This window comes from Eumetopias jubatus, unplaced genomic scaffold (genome assembly GCF_037043125.1).
Source record: "Eumetopias jubatus isolate StellerSeaLion01/CBP00866 unplaced genomic scaffold, mEumJub1_p1.0 scaffold_13, whole genome shotgun sequence".
Lineage (NCBI taxonomy): Eukaryota > Metazoa > Chordata > Mammalia > Carnivora > Otariidae > Eumetopias > Eumetopias jubatus.
The window spans coordinates 65,275,994-65,294,089 of record NW_028274819.1 but is presented as its reverse complement, the minus strand read 5'-3'; the positions used below and the strand labels follow the sequence as shown (position 1 = coordinate 65,294,089).

The following is an 18,096-nucleotide window of genomic DNA, read 5'->3' as shown; positions in this document are numbered from 1 at the left end:
GAATGAGTTTAGAACCTTGTGGGCACTTAATAGATTAGATGTTTTCCAAAATACTTAAGAAAAAGGAAACTGGGGTTCCTGGGTGGCTCATTCTGTTAAGCATCCCACTCTTGATTTCAGCTCAGTCATGATTTCAGGGTTGTGAAATCAGGAGCCCTATGTCAGGCTCTGCACTAGGCGTGGAGCCTACTTATGATTCTCTCTCTCCCTCTGCTCCTCCCCTCCTTCTCTAGAAAAGAAAGAGAGAGAGAGAGAGAAAGAAAGAAAGAAAGAAAGAAAGAAAGAAAGAAAGAAAGAAAGAAGAAAGAAAGAAAAAGAAAGAAAGAAAGAAAGAAAGAAAGAAAGAAAGAAAGAAAGAAAGAAAGAAAAGAAAGAAAGAAAGAAAGAAAGAAAGAAAGAAAGAAAGAAAGAAAGAAAGAAAGAAAGAAAGAAAGAAAGAAAGAAAGAAAGAAAGAAAAAGAAAAGAGAGAGAGAGAGGGAGGGGGGGAGGAAAGGGAAGGGAAGGGAAGGAAAAGAGAAGAAAAGAAAAGAAGAAACTAAGTGAAGATAACTTACTCCAGTGACTGCCTCCTAGGTGCTGAGAACTTGGTTATAAATGTAGCCCTATCAGCTCCTCCAACCTGCACAATGACTGTGAAAGACTAAAGATACTACTCCCATTTTATAGATGAAAAGAAGGTTCATAGATGTTTGCCTAACTATCTGTGGAATCGATATTTAAACCCAAGTTGTCTTGTTGTTCTTAGATGGACCCTTGTATCTCCCAGATCTTTGGGTCATCTCTAGATTATTTTTTAGAATATAAATCAGAGATAAAGGTCATTGTATGAGGAGAAACCTCACACTTAAATGTTTTTTAGCCTGTTTAATAAGTTTTTATTTTTTTAAGATTTTATTTATTTATTCATGAGAGACAGAGAGAGACAGAGAGAGAGGCAGAGGGAGAAGCAGGCTCCCAAGGAGCAGGGAGCCCAAAGCGGAACTTGATCCCAGGACCCTGGGATCATGACCTGAGCCGAAGGCAGACGCTTAACCATCTGAGGCACCCAGGCACCCGTTTAATAAGTTTTTAAATAGGTAAATGGGGGGTATAAGTTTAGAGGTTAGCATTTTAACACTGACTTTTTAATGTTTTCAATGAACGGACCGTATGTCCCATATCATTTAGGATGTATAATGTAAATTATACTACATGGGAATGGATAGCCAAGAAGTTAGACTACAGGTTAGCTGTTAGTCAAGATATTGAAAGATTTGTGCATTACCTATTTAGTGTAATTTGGCAATATTCATTCTTTTATTCCTGACTTTACTCATTCTGCATTATCTTGACCATAACTTTCACCTTAAGTCTAATTGGGTTTATTTCTTTAATTTCATCTATTTTTGTTCACCCAGCTGACTCCCCATGGTTTTAGTCAATGTTTAGTTGTATATGGTAAAATCTACCTCATCTTCAAAATATTCAGAATAAATTATAAGGAATTATGGTATTTTCCTGACACATCTACTGAGCTGGTTGTTCACTAACTTTTTTAAATGATGAAACAGTAATAACTGATGTATACTGAATGTTAACTATGTGCCAAGTATCCTGCTAAGTGCTATGTATGCATTCTTTCTAGAAATATTCACAACTATGTGGGTAATGTCACTTAGTCCTTTCCAATTTTAGATGAGACAACAAGACTTCAGAGAGAATTTAAGCAACTTACCCATGGCAACACCAAGTGAGTGGCAGTGTTAGCATTCAAGCCTTTGCTGATTCATTCTCAAACCTTGCATTTTTACCACTGTGCACCAAAAGCATAATTTCCCACTTTCTGGAAGCTAAGCATTGTCTTTGGAGGGAAACAGCATTGATTTTCATTTTGTCTCTACAATTATCAAGCTTTGAGAGCTTAGATACATTACTCAATCTCTCTACCATTTCTTTTGCTTGTCTGTTCCGTGGGCACCATGCCCATCCCTTGGGGTTACTTTATTAAAAGACCTAGTACATAAGGGTCTTAGTGCTGTACCTGATATTTGATGGATGTCCAATAAAGGCTAAATACCTTCTTCTTTCCCTTACACAGAAAAATAATCACCCCTTAGTATTTCCAAATCTTTTCTATATTTTTTATTTCAGTCCCCAAGATCCCTGTCATAACAGAGATTATTATCTCTGTTTTACAATAGAGAAGATAAAGGTTCAGAAATGTCACCAAGCTGAGTTTAAGTCACACACACCTTGTAAGGAGCAGAGCAATGGCTCCATGCTTCTCACTCCTTTTTATACCTAAGTATTTACTTCTCAGAAAGTCAAAGTGAAGGCCGAAAGCAGAGGATATCAACAAAATCTAAAAGGTCCTTCTAGGAAAACACATTCTGCAAAAAAATATTTGCTCAATCTTCTATCCCTCCTTTCCCTGAGAGGCAAAAATGAAGAAGTAATTCTGTCAGGAAGGAAGAGTAGAATCTATTAGGAAGATTGCCCCTTTGCTCAGTGAAGGCCATGATCTGAGCTGACATCTAATTGTATTTGCTTATTTCAGAGCTGCAGATACTCAGCCTTTAGTGAGGACTGTTTTGTAATAGGTTAGAAGCTGCACTGAGTATTATCAGAATGAGTTGGCTTAGTTACTGAGAGTTATCTTGTTGGTCCTGCCTAATGAAAAACAGGAAGCCCCCTTATAAATGCACTGCTGTGTTATGGATCTGGTTACTACTCCCTCTAGCAAAGGGTAACTTGAAAGAGACTTTCTTCCTTTTATCACCACACAGTCCCCCAAAATACTTTAAACACATAAACAAAAGGTAGAAATGGTTGATGCAACCTGCTCATAATCCTACAATTTGCATTTAGGCCTTCAGAACTATTCCCCACCCATTCTTTTGATTCAGATGAGACAATCATATGTAGATGGATTATGTCCCATATTCATCTAGGGTCCTCTCCTTCCTCTTCCTCTGAGCATCAGGAGGTTCGGGGGTAACATTAAAAGACTGTTTGTAAAAGGCTCACCTATTTAGAAGGATAATATGCTCTGGCTCTCTCTCTCTGGACCTATAAAGTTTCCTCTTACTCATACTTAGAGACTGAGTCACATCACATCCCCCCATAGCTGGGATGCAGAACCCATTTTTCTCTCTCCATAGCACAAAAGACTTAAATCACAATTACTTATTTGATCCCCCACTGTTGGTGCTCTAATGGGGTTGCTCTGCATTGAAAAACATAGGTGAGTAAAAGCCAAGATTTGGTTGATTCTTGTAATTTTCCTTAATTCTCTCACAATAGCTTGGGCCAATATTAATTCCAAGTTTGTGGCTTTACTGTAGAAGTAGTATTAACCTAATGACTATGCTTTTGTCTCCCATTTTTGAAAGGAAGACTCTTATGTTTGAAAGAATTTAAAAATGAGGAACCTAGGATTAACTTTTTAATTAGATATAATGATTAGAATCTTTTCATCACAGCAGTTTTCCTTTCATTATGAAAGGAAAATTGACAGTTTTTGTTCAGTTAGTGTTCACTGAAATGTTTTTTAAAGGAAATTATTGCAGAGTGAAAGGATATCAAAAAGCATATGCTTTTTTAACATTTTTATGGGGAGAGATTGCTGATTTAAAGGATTTATAAAGCCCACAAAACATTATATTTCTGTGCCTGAGTAATATTTAGTCTCAGTGCATTATAAAAGCTTCACCCCAGTATAAATGTTTGTGATCCCTATGTTAACTGATCTTTGATCACATCAGCACAGTTCAGTGAAATCAAATTTGCAAGGCTTATTTTGATGGAATCCATTATTTGTGCTTATGGCCAGCCTTTCAACTGTGGAGTAGTTTACATGTCACTGTCTTGACTTCATGGTATAATTTCAAATGATTTAGTTTGTTTAATTTGGGGTTTGGCTATTGATACATTAACATTTTTTAAAGATTATTTATTTATTTATTTATTCGACAGAGACACAGCGAGAGAGGGAACACAAGCAGGGGGAGTGGGAGAGGGAGAAGCAGGCTTCCTGCCTAGCAGGGAGCCTGACGCGGGGCTTGATCCCAGGACACTGGGATCATGACCTAAACTGAAGGCAGATGCTTAACGACTGAGCCACCCAGGCGCCCCAATACATTAACATTCTATGTGCAACATCATTTTGGGGTGAATAGGCCTGGACTTCATGAACACTGGGATAAATGCTTTTGATGACTCCGAGACTGGGATTTAGCTTTTGTTCTAGCCCAGAACCTGGCTTTTGAAAATAAATCCTAGCTGAACTCCCTTCATCTGTGGTACTCACCTCCCAGTCATTTAACAAATAAATATGAATTTTACTTGAATAATATCTATCCTCATAACTCTTTATTGTTTAAAAGTGCCAACCAGAAATTTATTCTCCTCACCTCAGAGGCCTTCTATATTTTCTCCTTCCTGGTGGCATTAATAATATTAATGATAATGATAATAACATTGATAATAAATTTACATTTGCTGTTTTTAGCACTCTTATGTGCAAAGAAATGTTAAGTAATCCATTCAATCCTCAAAATATGCCTGGAAGGTTGCAAACATTATTATTAATTATTATTCACAATTTACACAGGAGAAAGCTGAGACTTGGTGAGGTTAACTAAATTTCCCAAATTCACACAGTAAATAATTAATGGAGCAGACAAAACCATTAACCTTCCCCCAGCAAGATTTTTTTTGTTAATTATTGTTGTTCCCCTGCCTACAAGCTTTACTAGAGGACTCTCCCCTTTCCATTCTGTCTATCTATCTATCTATCTATCTATCTATCTATCTATCTATCTATCATCTATTTATTTTTAATTCAAACTCCATTCCCTTTGCTTTTTCATCTAGTGCTAGCCCCTTGCCTGCCCTAATAACCTGGGCTCACCTCTCCCTAGCTCTCACCTGATCCCAGTCTTTTCATCACATAATTTGGAAACCTCAAAGTCACCAGGAATGCCACCCTCTCCTTCCCTGTGAAATAGACCAATAAGATATTTCTCTAAGTGTGTGTGTGTGTGTGTGTGTGTGTGTGTGTGTGTGTAAGAGAGGGAAGGAGAGAGGGAGGGAGAGAGAGGTAAAGGAGAGAAAAACAGAAAGCAAAGGGATGGAGGAGGCAGCAGGGAAAGGTAGCAAGAAAGACAGAGAGAGTCATTCAAACACTGACTAAAACATGTAGTTGCTACCCAGGGGAGACATGCTGTTGAGGAGGAAGGAAAAGGGAGGACAGGCTCTCAGGGAGCTTCATTTTAGGGCTGTTTTGATATCTTGAGTTGAGACAAGAAGTCAGTCTATGAAAATTCTATGATGTTAACTGCGCAAAAGAGTATCCCTAAGGTGACCAATGCTCTAGCCCTGGCCCTGTCACTATCTAACTGCATAATCCTTGGCACATTCCAGTCATCTGGGTCTCAGCTTCCTGTCTGTAAAATGGATAAAATTATCCTAGCCTCATAGGATTTTTTTAAATATCAAATGAGATACTTACACAATGATGAAAGTGCAGTGGAGATTAGGTTCTTGAGGTGCTTATGAACTAGTGAGATGATAAATATAGGACATATGGATAGAACTTTGTGTTACATAGACACAGAAATAGGTATATTTAAAAAATTATAGCTAATGATTGTTTATTGAGCCTATATTTCATGCTGGTCACATGAATTGACTTACTCAATTGACTTACTTACATGACGACCATACAACACACATGCCATTATCAAACCTATTTTATAGAAGAGGAAACTGAAGCCCCGGGTGCAGAGAAACATGATCAAAGTCATATAATTAAAAAGCAGTCCAACTAGGATTCTAGCCCAGTACTCCAGATCCTGTACCCTTAACCATGCTCTCTGCCTCGGTGTAGAGATAAAACAGTAGAGGCATTGCTTGCAGAGGTGAAAGTACTTCAACCCCTAGCTCTGTGCTGCCAGTAAGGAAATTCTAACATCACAAAACCCACCAACACAGCTCCTCTCCTCAGTGTCAGCTTTACCTCTGTACAGCCTGCCCTGCCCTCTCAGCCACTTCTTCACGGGCCATCCACACACTTAGGCCATTCAAAAAAAATTGAGTAACTATGCTGTAGGGATCTTGCCTGTCAAACCTTTGGAAAACAGAGGTGCATAGGCATACTGAAAGTGTCATTAATTTTTATTTTTCTGTTTCCAACTGAGATGTTTCTGCTTGGCTATACTTAGGCAACATGGAAATAAAGGTAACTTTAATTGGGCATCCTTATAAGTTCTTTCATGTTCTAGTTAGCAGTTCTGCAATGCCTACAGAAAATCACATTATCTTCACCTGTCTTGTGATTACTTCTTTCCAACCTTTTTACTAGAGTGGACCACAGGGCTAAGAATACCATAAAACCAAATTCACTCAGGGGAGTTATTGATTTTTTTCCATCTCACATTCCTATTTCAACATGAAAAGCCCTAATCACCTCCCTCCTATATTTAATATGTTGTGCGTTTTCAAAAGCATCAGAGTTCAGCATTATTGGAAGCCACTGTGAGGCCCTAGACATCTCAGCCCTTGAAATACAATGAGATGTATACTACTGTTGCGTAGACTACAAAGACAAAATGCTTTGGGAAACTTGGAAGGGAGGGAGGGAAAGCATCTGAGAATATGAGAACATGGTAATGGCAATCAAATAATATATGCTGACAAAAAGACCTGAGCATGGAAAAACCTAAGTTCAAGTCTTATATCTACCATTTATTGCTGGTGTGATCCACATGCCTATCATATAGCCATTCCGTTTATCTGTTTCCTCAGTTTAGAAAGGCGAGTGCTAATTGTGCCTGTACACACTCCATGTAGTTTTTGTGATAGTCAAATCCATTCATTTATTCAACAAATGTTTAGTGGGAACCTATCTCATGCTAGACACAGTGTACATACAGGTGATACAATGATAAATAAAAGGACTCTTTTCTGTCCATAATGGGGTCATTCAATTAGAAGTCCAGCAAAAATCTAAAAGTCACAAGAAAGAGGTTTATAAACTAGGTTCCATGAAAGGCTATGACAGGATGCCCTGATGGGTCTAGAACAGTGGTTCTCAACTAGATAAGATTTCAGCCCCCCAGTTTGGCAATGTCCGGAGATCTATTTGGGTGTTACTACTGGGGGAAGAGAGTGCTATTGGTATCTAGTGAGTAGAGGACAAAGATGCTGCTAAGCCTCCTACAATGCACAGTGGAACTGAGATTTGAAAGATAAGTGGGAGAGAATTCTGGAGAAGAGGTGGGAGAAGATTTGAGGCAAAGTAACATTTGCATAGGAACTGACATGAGAATGAGCTTCATCATATTCTACGTACTGGAAGCAGACCGGTGGGGCTGCAGCGTAGAGAGGGGAGAAAGGGCGCCTGATGACACTGGTGATGGGCAAGGTTAGAGCCGGTCAGGCCCAGGGGTCATGATGAAGTGGATATTGGGGGTTCCTGCGATGGCTTAAACAACCAACTGGAAGGAGCTGGGATTTACTGGATAAGGAAATGAAAGAGACGCAAATTTGAGGGGGAGGAAAGAGGATAAAAGCCCAGATTTTGAAGGCAGTAAGTCTGAGAGATGACCAGCAGGCTGTAGAATATGCAATTCAGGAGAGAAATCTTGGCCAAGACTATAAATGAGGGAGCCATTGATGTACCAATATTTATTTATTTATTTTTTACATAAGCTCTAGGCCCAACATGGGGCTTGAACCCACTACCCCGATATCGAGTTACTCTACTGACTGAGCCAGCCAGGCACCCCTGATGTAGTAGTATTTAACTGAGTGAATAGAGAGAGGGTAAAAAGTAAAGGGGGAAGAGACTTCCTAGCTGTGAATGTGCTTTGTCAGCAAAATGTTCTCTATAAATATGAGGAATTCCTGTCATCATCAACATTAAGTGCAGTACGTTTCATGTCCATCCATTTGTTTAACAAACTGTGCCAACCCTCATTATATGTTAGGCTGTGTGCTAGGGCCTGGGGATAAGCGGATGAATAAGAATGGCCCCTGCCCTCAAAAAGAGTCAAGAAAGCAGGTAGAGGAGAGACATTAAACTCTTAATACCAGCCTATCAATGAGTTCATGTAGCTTTCCTTCTGTTGGGTGAGTCCAGAGGAGAGGAGAAAAGGTGAGGGCTCTTGAAGGGGAAGAAGATGAGGAAGACAAATTTGATCTGCCTCATAGTTCTATCCAGGTTAACCTTGGCCTTAACCCTGCCCTAAGAGTTAATGCGCTGTGATCTAGTGTTTGATAGAACTATGTTCAAAGGAGACCTATTGTCCTCTTTGCTCTAGTCAGCTTCTTTGGGATCACTTGCTTTCTTCCCTTAAAGTACTGGACTTGTGATTCCAAAGACTCAGCAGAGAGTAGGGAATAGTACTCTATGACAATCACTTGCATCTCTTAAACACCTTTGAAGTATGACTGACTGACTGAATATATAGTGACTATACGAATTTTTGAAATTCTATATGAATTTTTATATACTATAGTTCATTTCATGCCCTCTGGGATACTACTGCACACAGGAAAAGTCCATTTGCCCTTTTACCCTGGTACAGTCATGTGAGTCTTGCCCATCAAAAAAGACATGTCATTCTCTCTTAAATAGGGGAAAATGGGTCACATGTGAATTTTTTGATAATAAGAACTGTGGCCAAATTCATCATATATCTTTGAAAATACAAAAGAACATGGTAAATATACTAACGTAAGTTTTCTGAAGTTTTAGTAAGCTTTTATCTATTTTAGGGCTCATTAGTAATAATATCAAGCAAACATTGAAAGAGCCCATCATATCCCAGGCACTGTGCTACTGAACATTTGCTTCTCTTCTCTGAAACTACAGTTTAGTGGGAAGACTAGAAGTAAAAAGTGAATAGGGATGCTTGGGAGCTCAGCTGGTTAAGTTTCCAACTCTTGATTTCAGTTCAGGTCATGATCTCAAGAGTTGTGAGATCAAGCCCCACATCAGGCTCTGCAACTGGGCATGGAGCATGCTTAAGATTCTCTCTGTCCCTCTCCCTCAGGCCCTCCCCCACTCTCTCTCTCTCAAATAAGTAAATAAAAAATAAAGTGAATAAACAAATATATTTTAAATTAAGATGGGAACTCTGAGGAAGCAATCAGGTTTCAGGGGGAAAGAACATTAGGAGGATACATACTTTAGACTAAGATGTCGTGATAGTCAGGAAAGGTGAACTGCAATTACCTAAATATTTCCTGATTACTGGGCAAATGGAGTCAAAAATATGATTTATTGTAGATCTTACTTATTACCTTTTATTTCTTATTAAATACATTAATAAATTAAAATGAAATTGATTAACTTCATAAACACTAATAATAGTGCTTACTGTGTGCCTGGTTCTGCTCTGAAGATTTACAAATATTAATTCATTTAATCCTAAAAGGTAAGTACTGTTATAATTTCCATTTTATAGATGAGAAACTGAAGCAGAAAAAACAAGTAACCTGTCCAAGGTAACATAGCTAGTAAGTGTTAAAGCAAGTTACATTAGCCTCTCTGTCTATCTGTAAATTGAGAATAGTATCTTCACGGGGATGAGAAGGATGCTGCAAGGGAAAATAGTTTTTTAAGAAGTAAAACAGTAAATTTCTATTCTTAAAATTTTAATATCAGTTATAATGTCACTACAATAATGTAAGCTCTGAACTTTAAATGTGACAGGGAAGCCAGAAATTTTAAGATGGAGGATCCTACCCTTAAGAGAGCTTACTGTCTTACTAGAGAGAGATTATCAGCATGCATGACATAATGCATAATTCAAAATTACATGAGATATCTTTGCTAAATTTAAGGGCATATCTGTTAGTGCTTATTTTAAGAGGAAAAATGGGATTACTGAGGATTAAAATATATTCACAGATCACTGAATTATAGCTCTGAAAGACACAAGAGATTGTTGAATCTAAGCTTTTCATTTTATAGATGAATAATAGAAGCTTGTCAAACCAAAATAAACAATCTAAGATCTTACAGCTAATTAGGGCAAGAATCATAACTAAGAATAAGGCCCCTGCATATGAAATCTTGGCCCTTTTTTCTGATTAAACTTGTCCATTTATTTTGTTTCCCTTCCTACTAAAAAGTCATTGCTTTCTAATCCTCTCCCCTCCTGTGGGAGATAGATCAAACTAGAGGTTTGTAACATTAAATGGTGACAGAGATTGTCACATGGGGGAAAACCCAGTAGAGTAAGACTTTCTGCTGGTTTTTCTAGGAACTTTTAAAGAAATTTTTAAAAATAGCTTCAATGAAGTATAATTAATATTCAATGATCTGAAGATATTTAAAACATACAATTTGATAAATTTTGACCTATGAAACCATCCGTTCAAGATAATGAACTTATCCTTCACCCTCAAAAGTTTCCTCATGCCCCCTTGTAATCTCTCCATCCATTTCCTTCCCCCCACCTTCTTTACTTCCTCATTCCCAGGTTCTCCTGTCAGTATAGATTAGTTTGCATTTTCTAGAATTTTCTGTAAATGGGATTAAACATTACATACTCTTTCTGTCTTGTTTGATTCAGCATGATTATTTTGAAATTCATTCATGTGTTGTATGTACCAATAGTTCATTCATTTTCATTCATCTTTCACAATTTGTTTATGCATTCATCTGTTGATATTGGTCTAGTGTTTTGCTATTACTAATAAAGCTGCTATAAATATTTGTGTACAAGTCTTTGAATGGACATATGCTTTCATTTTTCTTGGGTGAATACCTAGAATAGTTTAATCATATGGTAGGTGTATGTTTAACTTAAAAACAAAAACAAACAACAAAAACCACTGTACTGTTTCCAAAGAACTTGTTCCATTCTCATTCCCACCAGCGATGTAAGAGCCTTTCAGTCTTCCCCATCTTCGCCAACCCCAGGGATAGTCTGTCTTTTTTTTTTTTTTAATATTAGCCATTCTAGTAGGAGTAGAGTGGTATCTCATTGTAGTTTTACTCTTTATTTGTCTACTAAATAATGATGTCGGTCATCTTTTTACATGCTTATTTAATACATGTATATTTTCTTTGGTGAAGTTTCTGTTAAAATGTTTTGCTTATTTTTAATTGGATTGTTTCTTTCCTTATTATTGAGTTTTGAGAGTTCTTTATATATTTAAAAAAATCCTTTATTAGATAGATTAGAAATCCTAGATTAGATAGTCTATAAATTTTGCTTCCATTCTGTGGCTTGTCTTTTCCTTGTCTTATCAATATTTTTCAAAAAATGGAAATTCTTAAATTTGATGATGTACAGTTTATCAGTTTGTTCTTTTATGGTTGTGCTGTTGTTACTGCATCAAACCTAAAGTCACAAAGATTTTCTTCTACTTTTTTCTTAGTTTAATGTAGGTTTTACATGTAGGTCTATAATCTGAGTTAATTTTTAAAGATAGGCATACATCAAAGTTTGCTATTTTGCATATAGATATACAGTTGTTTCAACATCATTTGTTGAAAAGACCTTTTCCCCATTGAATCCTCTTTGCACTTCTATTGAAAATCAGTTGTCTATAGATGTGTAGTTCAATTCCTGGAGTCTCTATTCTGTTCGTTGGTATATTTATTTATCTTTATGCCAATGCCACATTGCTTTGATTACCTTAACTTTATAATAAGACTAGAAAACAGGTAGTACTTTTTCTGAAATTTTATTTTTCCTTCTCAAAGTTGTTATTGGCTATTCTATATTCTTTGAATTTCTATATAATTTTTGGATCAGCTTGGCAGTTTTTCCAGGACAAACAAATAAGCAAACATACAAATAACATTACTGGGGTTTTTATTCAGATTGCATTGCATTGAATCTGTAAATCAAATTTCAGAATATGATATCTTAACAATATTGAGTAGTCTTACCCAGAAACATGGTACATCTCTCCATTTTTATGTCCTCAATTTCTCTCAGGAAAGGTTTGTGTTGTTCACTGTACATGGTTTGCACATGTTATATACCATTTATTCCTAAGTATTTTATATTTTTATCTTATAAATGGTATTGTTTTTTATTTCAATTTGCATTTACTTAATGCTAATATAGAGAAATACAATTGATCTTTATATATTTATCTTGTATTCTGAAATCTTGTTGAAGTCATTTATAAATTCCAGAGTTTGTTTTAGATTCCACAAGATTTTCTACATAGACAATTATGCCATATGGAAAGAAAGGCACTTTTATTTCTCCATTTCCAATGTTTAGTTCTTGACCTGTGCACTGACTAGAACCTCACAGATAATGCTGAATAGAAGTGGTAGGAAAAGACATCCCTATCTGGGGAGACGAACCATGAGAGATGATGGACTCTGAAAAACAAACTGAGGGTTCTGGAGGGGAGGGGGGTGGGGGGATGGGTTAGCCTGGTGATGGGTATTAAGGAGGGCACGTTCTGCATGGAGCACTGGGTGTTATGAACAAACAATGAATCATGGAACACTGCACCAAAAACTAATGATGTAATATATGGTGATTAACATAACAATAAAAAAATTTAAAAAAAAAAGATAAATACAAAAAAAAAAAAAAAAAGACATCCCTATCTTGTCCCGAGAGTTTTTTTTTTTTAAGACAGGAATGGATATTGAATTTTGTGTAATTTTGTTTCTTGCCCCTACTGAGATGATCATATGGTTGTTTGCTTGTTTGTGTCAAGAAAAATAATATCATGGATTGTATTGGGTTGTTTTCAAGGTTAAACCTACTTGGTCATAATGCATGCCTTTTTATATGTTGCCGGATTTAATTTACTAAAATTTTGTTTAGAATTTTTGTATATATATCATATATATGCAAAATTTATATATATATCAAAATTTTGATAAATTTTATATATATCATATATATGCAAAATTTATATATATATATATATATAAATTCATGAGGGCACATGGGTATTTGCTTTGCTGGTAATATCTTCATCTGGTTTGGAACCAGGGTAATCTGGCCCCCAAAAAACAAGTTGGAATGTATACTTTCCTCTTCAGTTCTCTGAAAGAGTTTGTATAACATTATTATTTCTTCCTTAAATGCTTGCTAGAATTCATCAGGGAAGGCATCTGGGGCTGGAGTTTCTTGGTGATAGGTTTTTAATTATAAATTCAATATCTTTAATAGGTATATGGAATGACTATTATGTTACTTATGTTTCTTGAGTGAGTGTTGGTAATTTATATTTCTCAAGGAATTCATCCATTTCATCTAAGGTTTCAAATTTGTTGGCATAAAGTCATTTATGATATTTTTTTACTGATTCTTTCATAGCTATAAGACCTGTAGTGATGCTACTACCTCTCTCATTCATGATTTTTTTTAAAGATTTTATTTATTTATTTGAGAGAAAGAGAATGAGAGATAGAGAGCACGAGAGGGAAGAGGGTCAGAGGGAGAAGCAGACCCCCGCTGAGCAGGGAGCCCGATGTGGGACTCGATCCGGGGACTCCAGGATCATGACCTGAGCCAAAGGCAGTCGCTTAACCAACTGAGCCACCCAGGCGCCCTCTCATTCATGATTTTGATAATATATTTCTTCTCTTTTTCATCCCTCATTAGAACATTTCAATTTTATTGATATTATCAAAGAACCAGCTGTTAGTTTCATTGATTTTCTTTACTTTCTCTTGTGATCCTTTTTATTTCCTTTCTTTTGCTTCTTTTGTGTTTTTTTATAGTTTGCTATCTTTTTTCTAGTTGTAAAAAGTCCAAGCTGAGATCATTAATTTGAGATCTTTTTTCTTTTAAATGTAGATGTTTAGTGCTCTTTATGTTCCCTTAATTCTGTCTTTAAGGGTATCCAACAAATTTTGATATGTTGTGGTTTTATTTTCATTCAGTTCAAATACATACTAATTTCTTTATTTTTTAAATTTTTTCTTTAGCCAGTGAGTTATTTATGTGTTTTATTTAGTTTCCAAATATTTTAAGACTTTCCTGAGATTGTTTTACTTTGATTTCTAACATAATTTCACTGTGGTCAGAGAATATACTTACTTTGACCTGACTCCCTTTAAATTTATTGAAATTTGACTATGGTCCAGAATATGGTCTATCTTGGTAAATATTCGATGAGTACTTGGAAAGAATATGTATATTTTGCTGTTGTGGGGTGGAGTGTTCTCGAATTGATGGATGGTTTTATAAAGGGTTTCTGTATCCTTACAAATTTCTGTATTTTTATTCTATTAATTATTTAGGATTTTTAAAGCTCCAATAATTATAGATGTGTCTGTTTCTCCTCATCACTTTGGTCTCTCCAGAAAACCAACTCTAGCTCCTCAACTCTGCAAGTTCGTTGGGTTTCAGCTGGGTCCCCTGCAATGTGGCTGGCTATTCAAGGTTGTAAATGGGGAAGTCACAGGAGTTACTTTGTTTCCTATCCCTCAGAGTTCACTGTTCTTTGTTGGCTGATATCCCTATTTAAAATTCATTGTTTCATATATTTTGTTCCATTTTTTGGTTGTTTCAGACCAGAGTATAAATCCAAGCCCTGTTACTCCATTTTTACTGGAAGTAGAATTGTCATGAAGTTATATTTTAACCAACCACCAACAGAAAGCATTCAAATGCAGACTTGTCTGGGCATGGTAATACCACCGTACAAAAGGTATTTTTAGACATTCTAAGGCCTGTAATCTAATTTAGAGTATGTAAATATATTTAGATATGATGGGCATATGGCTTAGTGACTGTGTTTAACAGAAAAATGGTAGCCATTACATATCAGGCATTGTGTTAACAGGATGAAAATATGTACACTCTACTTTGTGGGCAGGGGCAAATGCACATTGAAAAGTAGTTGAAAAGAAACAGAGGCTTGAAATACATTTATCTTTGCATTCTTTGTTTCCAGCACAGTGCTGAGCATATAGTAGAGCTCAATAAATGTTTGTTAATCTGAGCCAAGTTGTTAAGTCAAATATTTGGTCAGGTAAGATTCCTGGTGTACTCCACTTGAGCGTTGAAAGTAATAGATCACAGAACTTACAACAGTGATTGGGCATGAGTATAAAACATGTTATGGGTCCTTAATGAAAGCTAACTCATTAAATATGTAATATGACCTAAATAATCAAGCCACCTAAAGCCTCCAAAAATATGCCTATGCACCTACGTAAAAATTGGGGAATAAATATATGGAATTTACCACCTCATGGTTTAAAAAGAGTTTCATTGAATTTATGCACATCGATGCTCTAAAAATTGGTTAGCGCTAAGATTGGTTAGCATTATGAATAGGAAGCTACTGAGTTTGCATTTAAGAGTAGCTTTGGCTCTGGTATAAATCTTACTATTAAGGTCTCTTACTGTCATGTTCCTTCCAAACCAACCAGTAATGAACTCTAATTTCCCACTCTGCTTTTGTTCTACTTTTCCTTCCTCAGGAATGTCCCTTATCTATCTCTGCATGTCCAAATTTTACCCTAACTTCAGCCTCTAGCAAAGTGTTACATCTTCCATGAGGCTTCCCTAATTTCCCCAATGGATATTTTTTTTCCTTTTTCATTGTTTTGTAAATAGTTTGTGCTACCTCTTTTATGGCATTAACCCCTGGCTTTTTGGTATTCACTCCATGTATCATCCCTTCAATTAGACTTTAAGCTCCTTACAGACAGATTCAACATCTGATATATTCATTTGTCCATAGTACAATCAAAAAGTGTAGCACACAAGAGGTGCTTAATGTGTTTATCGGATCAATGATTGAATGAATGTTTATGTAGAGTTCCTATGTGTAGACTGCAAATTATCTACATTTTTTCTAAAGAGTAAGTAAAGGAGGATCTTTTAGGACATGCTGCTTAAATGAAAGAATGAAGGGACCCGATGAATAAGAGGTAGAGGAAGTACAAGGTAGGATAGAAGATCCAGCTGGGGACTGAAATAATGGTAAATATTGGCTCAAAGAATTCAGAAAGGATTGGCTGGAAAATTTTGGAGGATAACTTACAAAGCAACTTTTTTTATTTTCCTGTTGTTTGCTAAGAAATACAGAACATTTACTAGTGAAGGAATATTTTCTGGAAGTTGTGGGCTCGCTGGTCGACAGTGCATGAGAAAGAAGCATGTGGCTGGGGCAGATGGGAGAGTCTAAGGGCAGGAATGAAGGCAGAGGAGGGACTGTGGGTGTGAACTGAACAGAAGAACACCATGAATGAGCAAAAGAGAAGGTTGGTTGAATTGATATTGAAAAATAAACTAATGGCAATAGCCTTATGGTGTATATTCATGAGATATTAAGGAAAAATAATCTTCCTACAAATTAGCCCAGGTAGAAATTTTGGAAGATCAATTCTACTTCTAATTCCTTCAATAAAAATTGGAAACTAATTGAGATAAAAGGCCCTCAGCCTTTGAGATTTTTCACACCACAAGGTCATTTTCATGAATTAATCTGTCATCACCAAGACATAAATGCAGAAAAACTAGGTAACCCAAATCATGCAGCTCTTCTAAAAATAACACAGCAAAAATCCTTCATTTATGTCATCAAACTGTTTCCTTTAACTTGTACCTTGTTTTGTACTCCTTAGATTTTCTAGGTCAATTAAAAAGCACAACTTCATTTTCTATATTATGTATTGCCCTCAGTTTACCCCTTACCTCTAGAAATGCTTGAATACATGTTCTCCCTGTTGGCTGTATAACTAGCTCTGAGTATAGATTCCTTTGGAACTTCTGAGTGCTCAGCACCTTCTTTCAAGATGCATTACCCCCAACTCAACAATCCCACAGAGACTACAGGGGGCTAGTAGATCCTCAGTTTATTTTGTGGGCTCCTGTCTTAGGTGAAGAAACATTCAGAATATGTCACTGTATTCTGCTATCCAGATTTTATTTAGTGCTTTATACTGCCCTTTCTGTTGTTAAAGTGTGTAACCAATTTCTCTGGAATTAACATGTTCCGATTCTGTGCAGACCACTCTGTGGTCCCAAGACTATTTAAAGGCTCAATTCTCCCGACATTAATTATGAGAATTCTACTTAGAATGACAAATAAATGTGATTTTTCTCTAATACATAAAACAACAGAAAGGTCTTCTAATGGCTTTTAAATTTTAAGATAAATAATTGACTGCATCTTATACGTAGGAACCTTGTGACTAGTCTTTAGGGATACTTCCAGATACACAACTCTGTAGTTAACAAAGGCAGTAATACTCCATAGATGAAAATGCCATGTCTAGATCTTAACTAAAGTGAGAAAAGAGTTTGGACATATTAAATAACACTGTGAGAATGAATGTATATAATTGGATTTCTCACACAGCCCAGACAAGTGTAGACACCTGCATATGAACATATATGTGTGTATGTAACCCACTCCCATCAATTTTAATACTTTTCACAAGCTACTCAAATTCTACCTTCATGGCCTGCCACCCAAATCTTCTGGTAGAAATATTTTTTCACATCTCTTTCCCTCCTACTTCTTTCCCCCCACACACTTATGGTATGTGCAGTTTCGCCAGACCCGTGTGAAGACAGGGGAACATTGATGGGATTGCTTTTCACAAGTGTGGGAACGAAAATCCTTCCCAATGAAAACATCTGTCTCTGTTCAAGTCATGCCCAGTTATCCCCCAAAAGAAATGTTCTGATTAACTTTTTTTTTTTTAAGTCTTAAGATAGCAGTTTGTGTAGCAGATCTAATTAAGAAGTTTATGTAACAGATCTGCAGGGTTTTTTCCTTCTTCAACTGGGTTCTTTGAGCTCAGTTTGAGTGTTACTAGCTTTCGCTATGCAACGGCCAAGTGCTTCCCGGGCTGAAAATTATCAGCTTTTGTGGGATACTATTGCTTCCTTAAAACAATGCGAACAAGCTATGCAACATGCATTCATTCCGGTAAGGAAAATTTCCTTTTATTCTCCTAAAGATTTTTTTTTCTTTTTCTTTTTCCTTTTATAGCTGTAGATAAATGGCGTATTATATGCATTTAAAGATGTGGTATCTTCTCTGTAGCTCTTGTTTGGGATAAATATATATCTGTCTTTCTCAGTATGAAGTCTGAATTCTTAATATGGCCAGACATTGATCAATGAGAAAGAGTAAACAGTGGTGCAAGC

General features: G+C 36.3%; 1 protein-coding gene across 9 annotated transcripts in view; it reads left to right on the top strand.

Moving 5' to 3' along the window:
* Nucleotides 1–18,096, top strand: part of DLG2 (discs large MAGUK scaffold protein 2) — a 1,243,318-nt gene that overhangs the window by 462,022 nt on the left and 763,200 nt on the right. For 3 of the 9 annotated variants that reach the window (XM_028126805.1, XM_088018007.1, XM_088018005.1), the window contains exon 1: nt 17,771–17,875. The exons of the other annotated variants lie outside the window; for them this stretch is intronic. In XM_028126805.1, the coding sequence (XP_027982606.1) occupies nt 17,771–17,875 (105 nt within the window). Of the gene's footprint in view, nt 1–17,770; nt 17,876–18,096 lie in introns of those variants that run through there. 9 annotated transcript variants of the gene reach the window in all.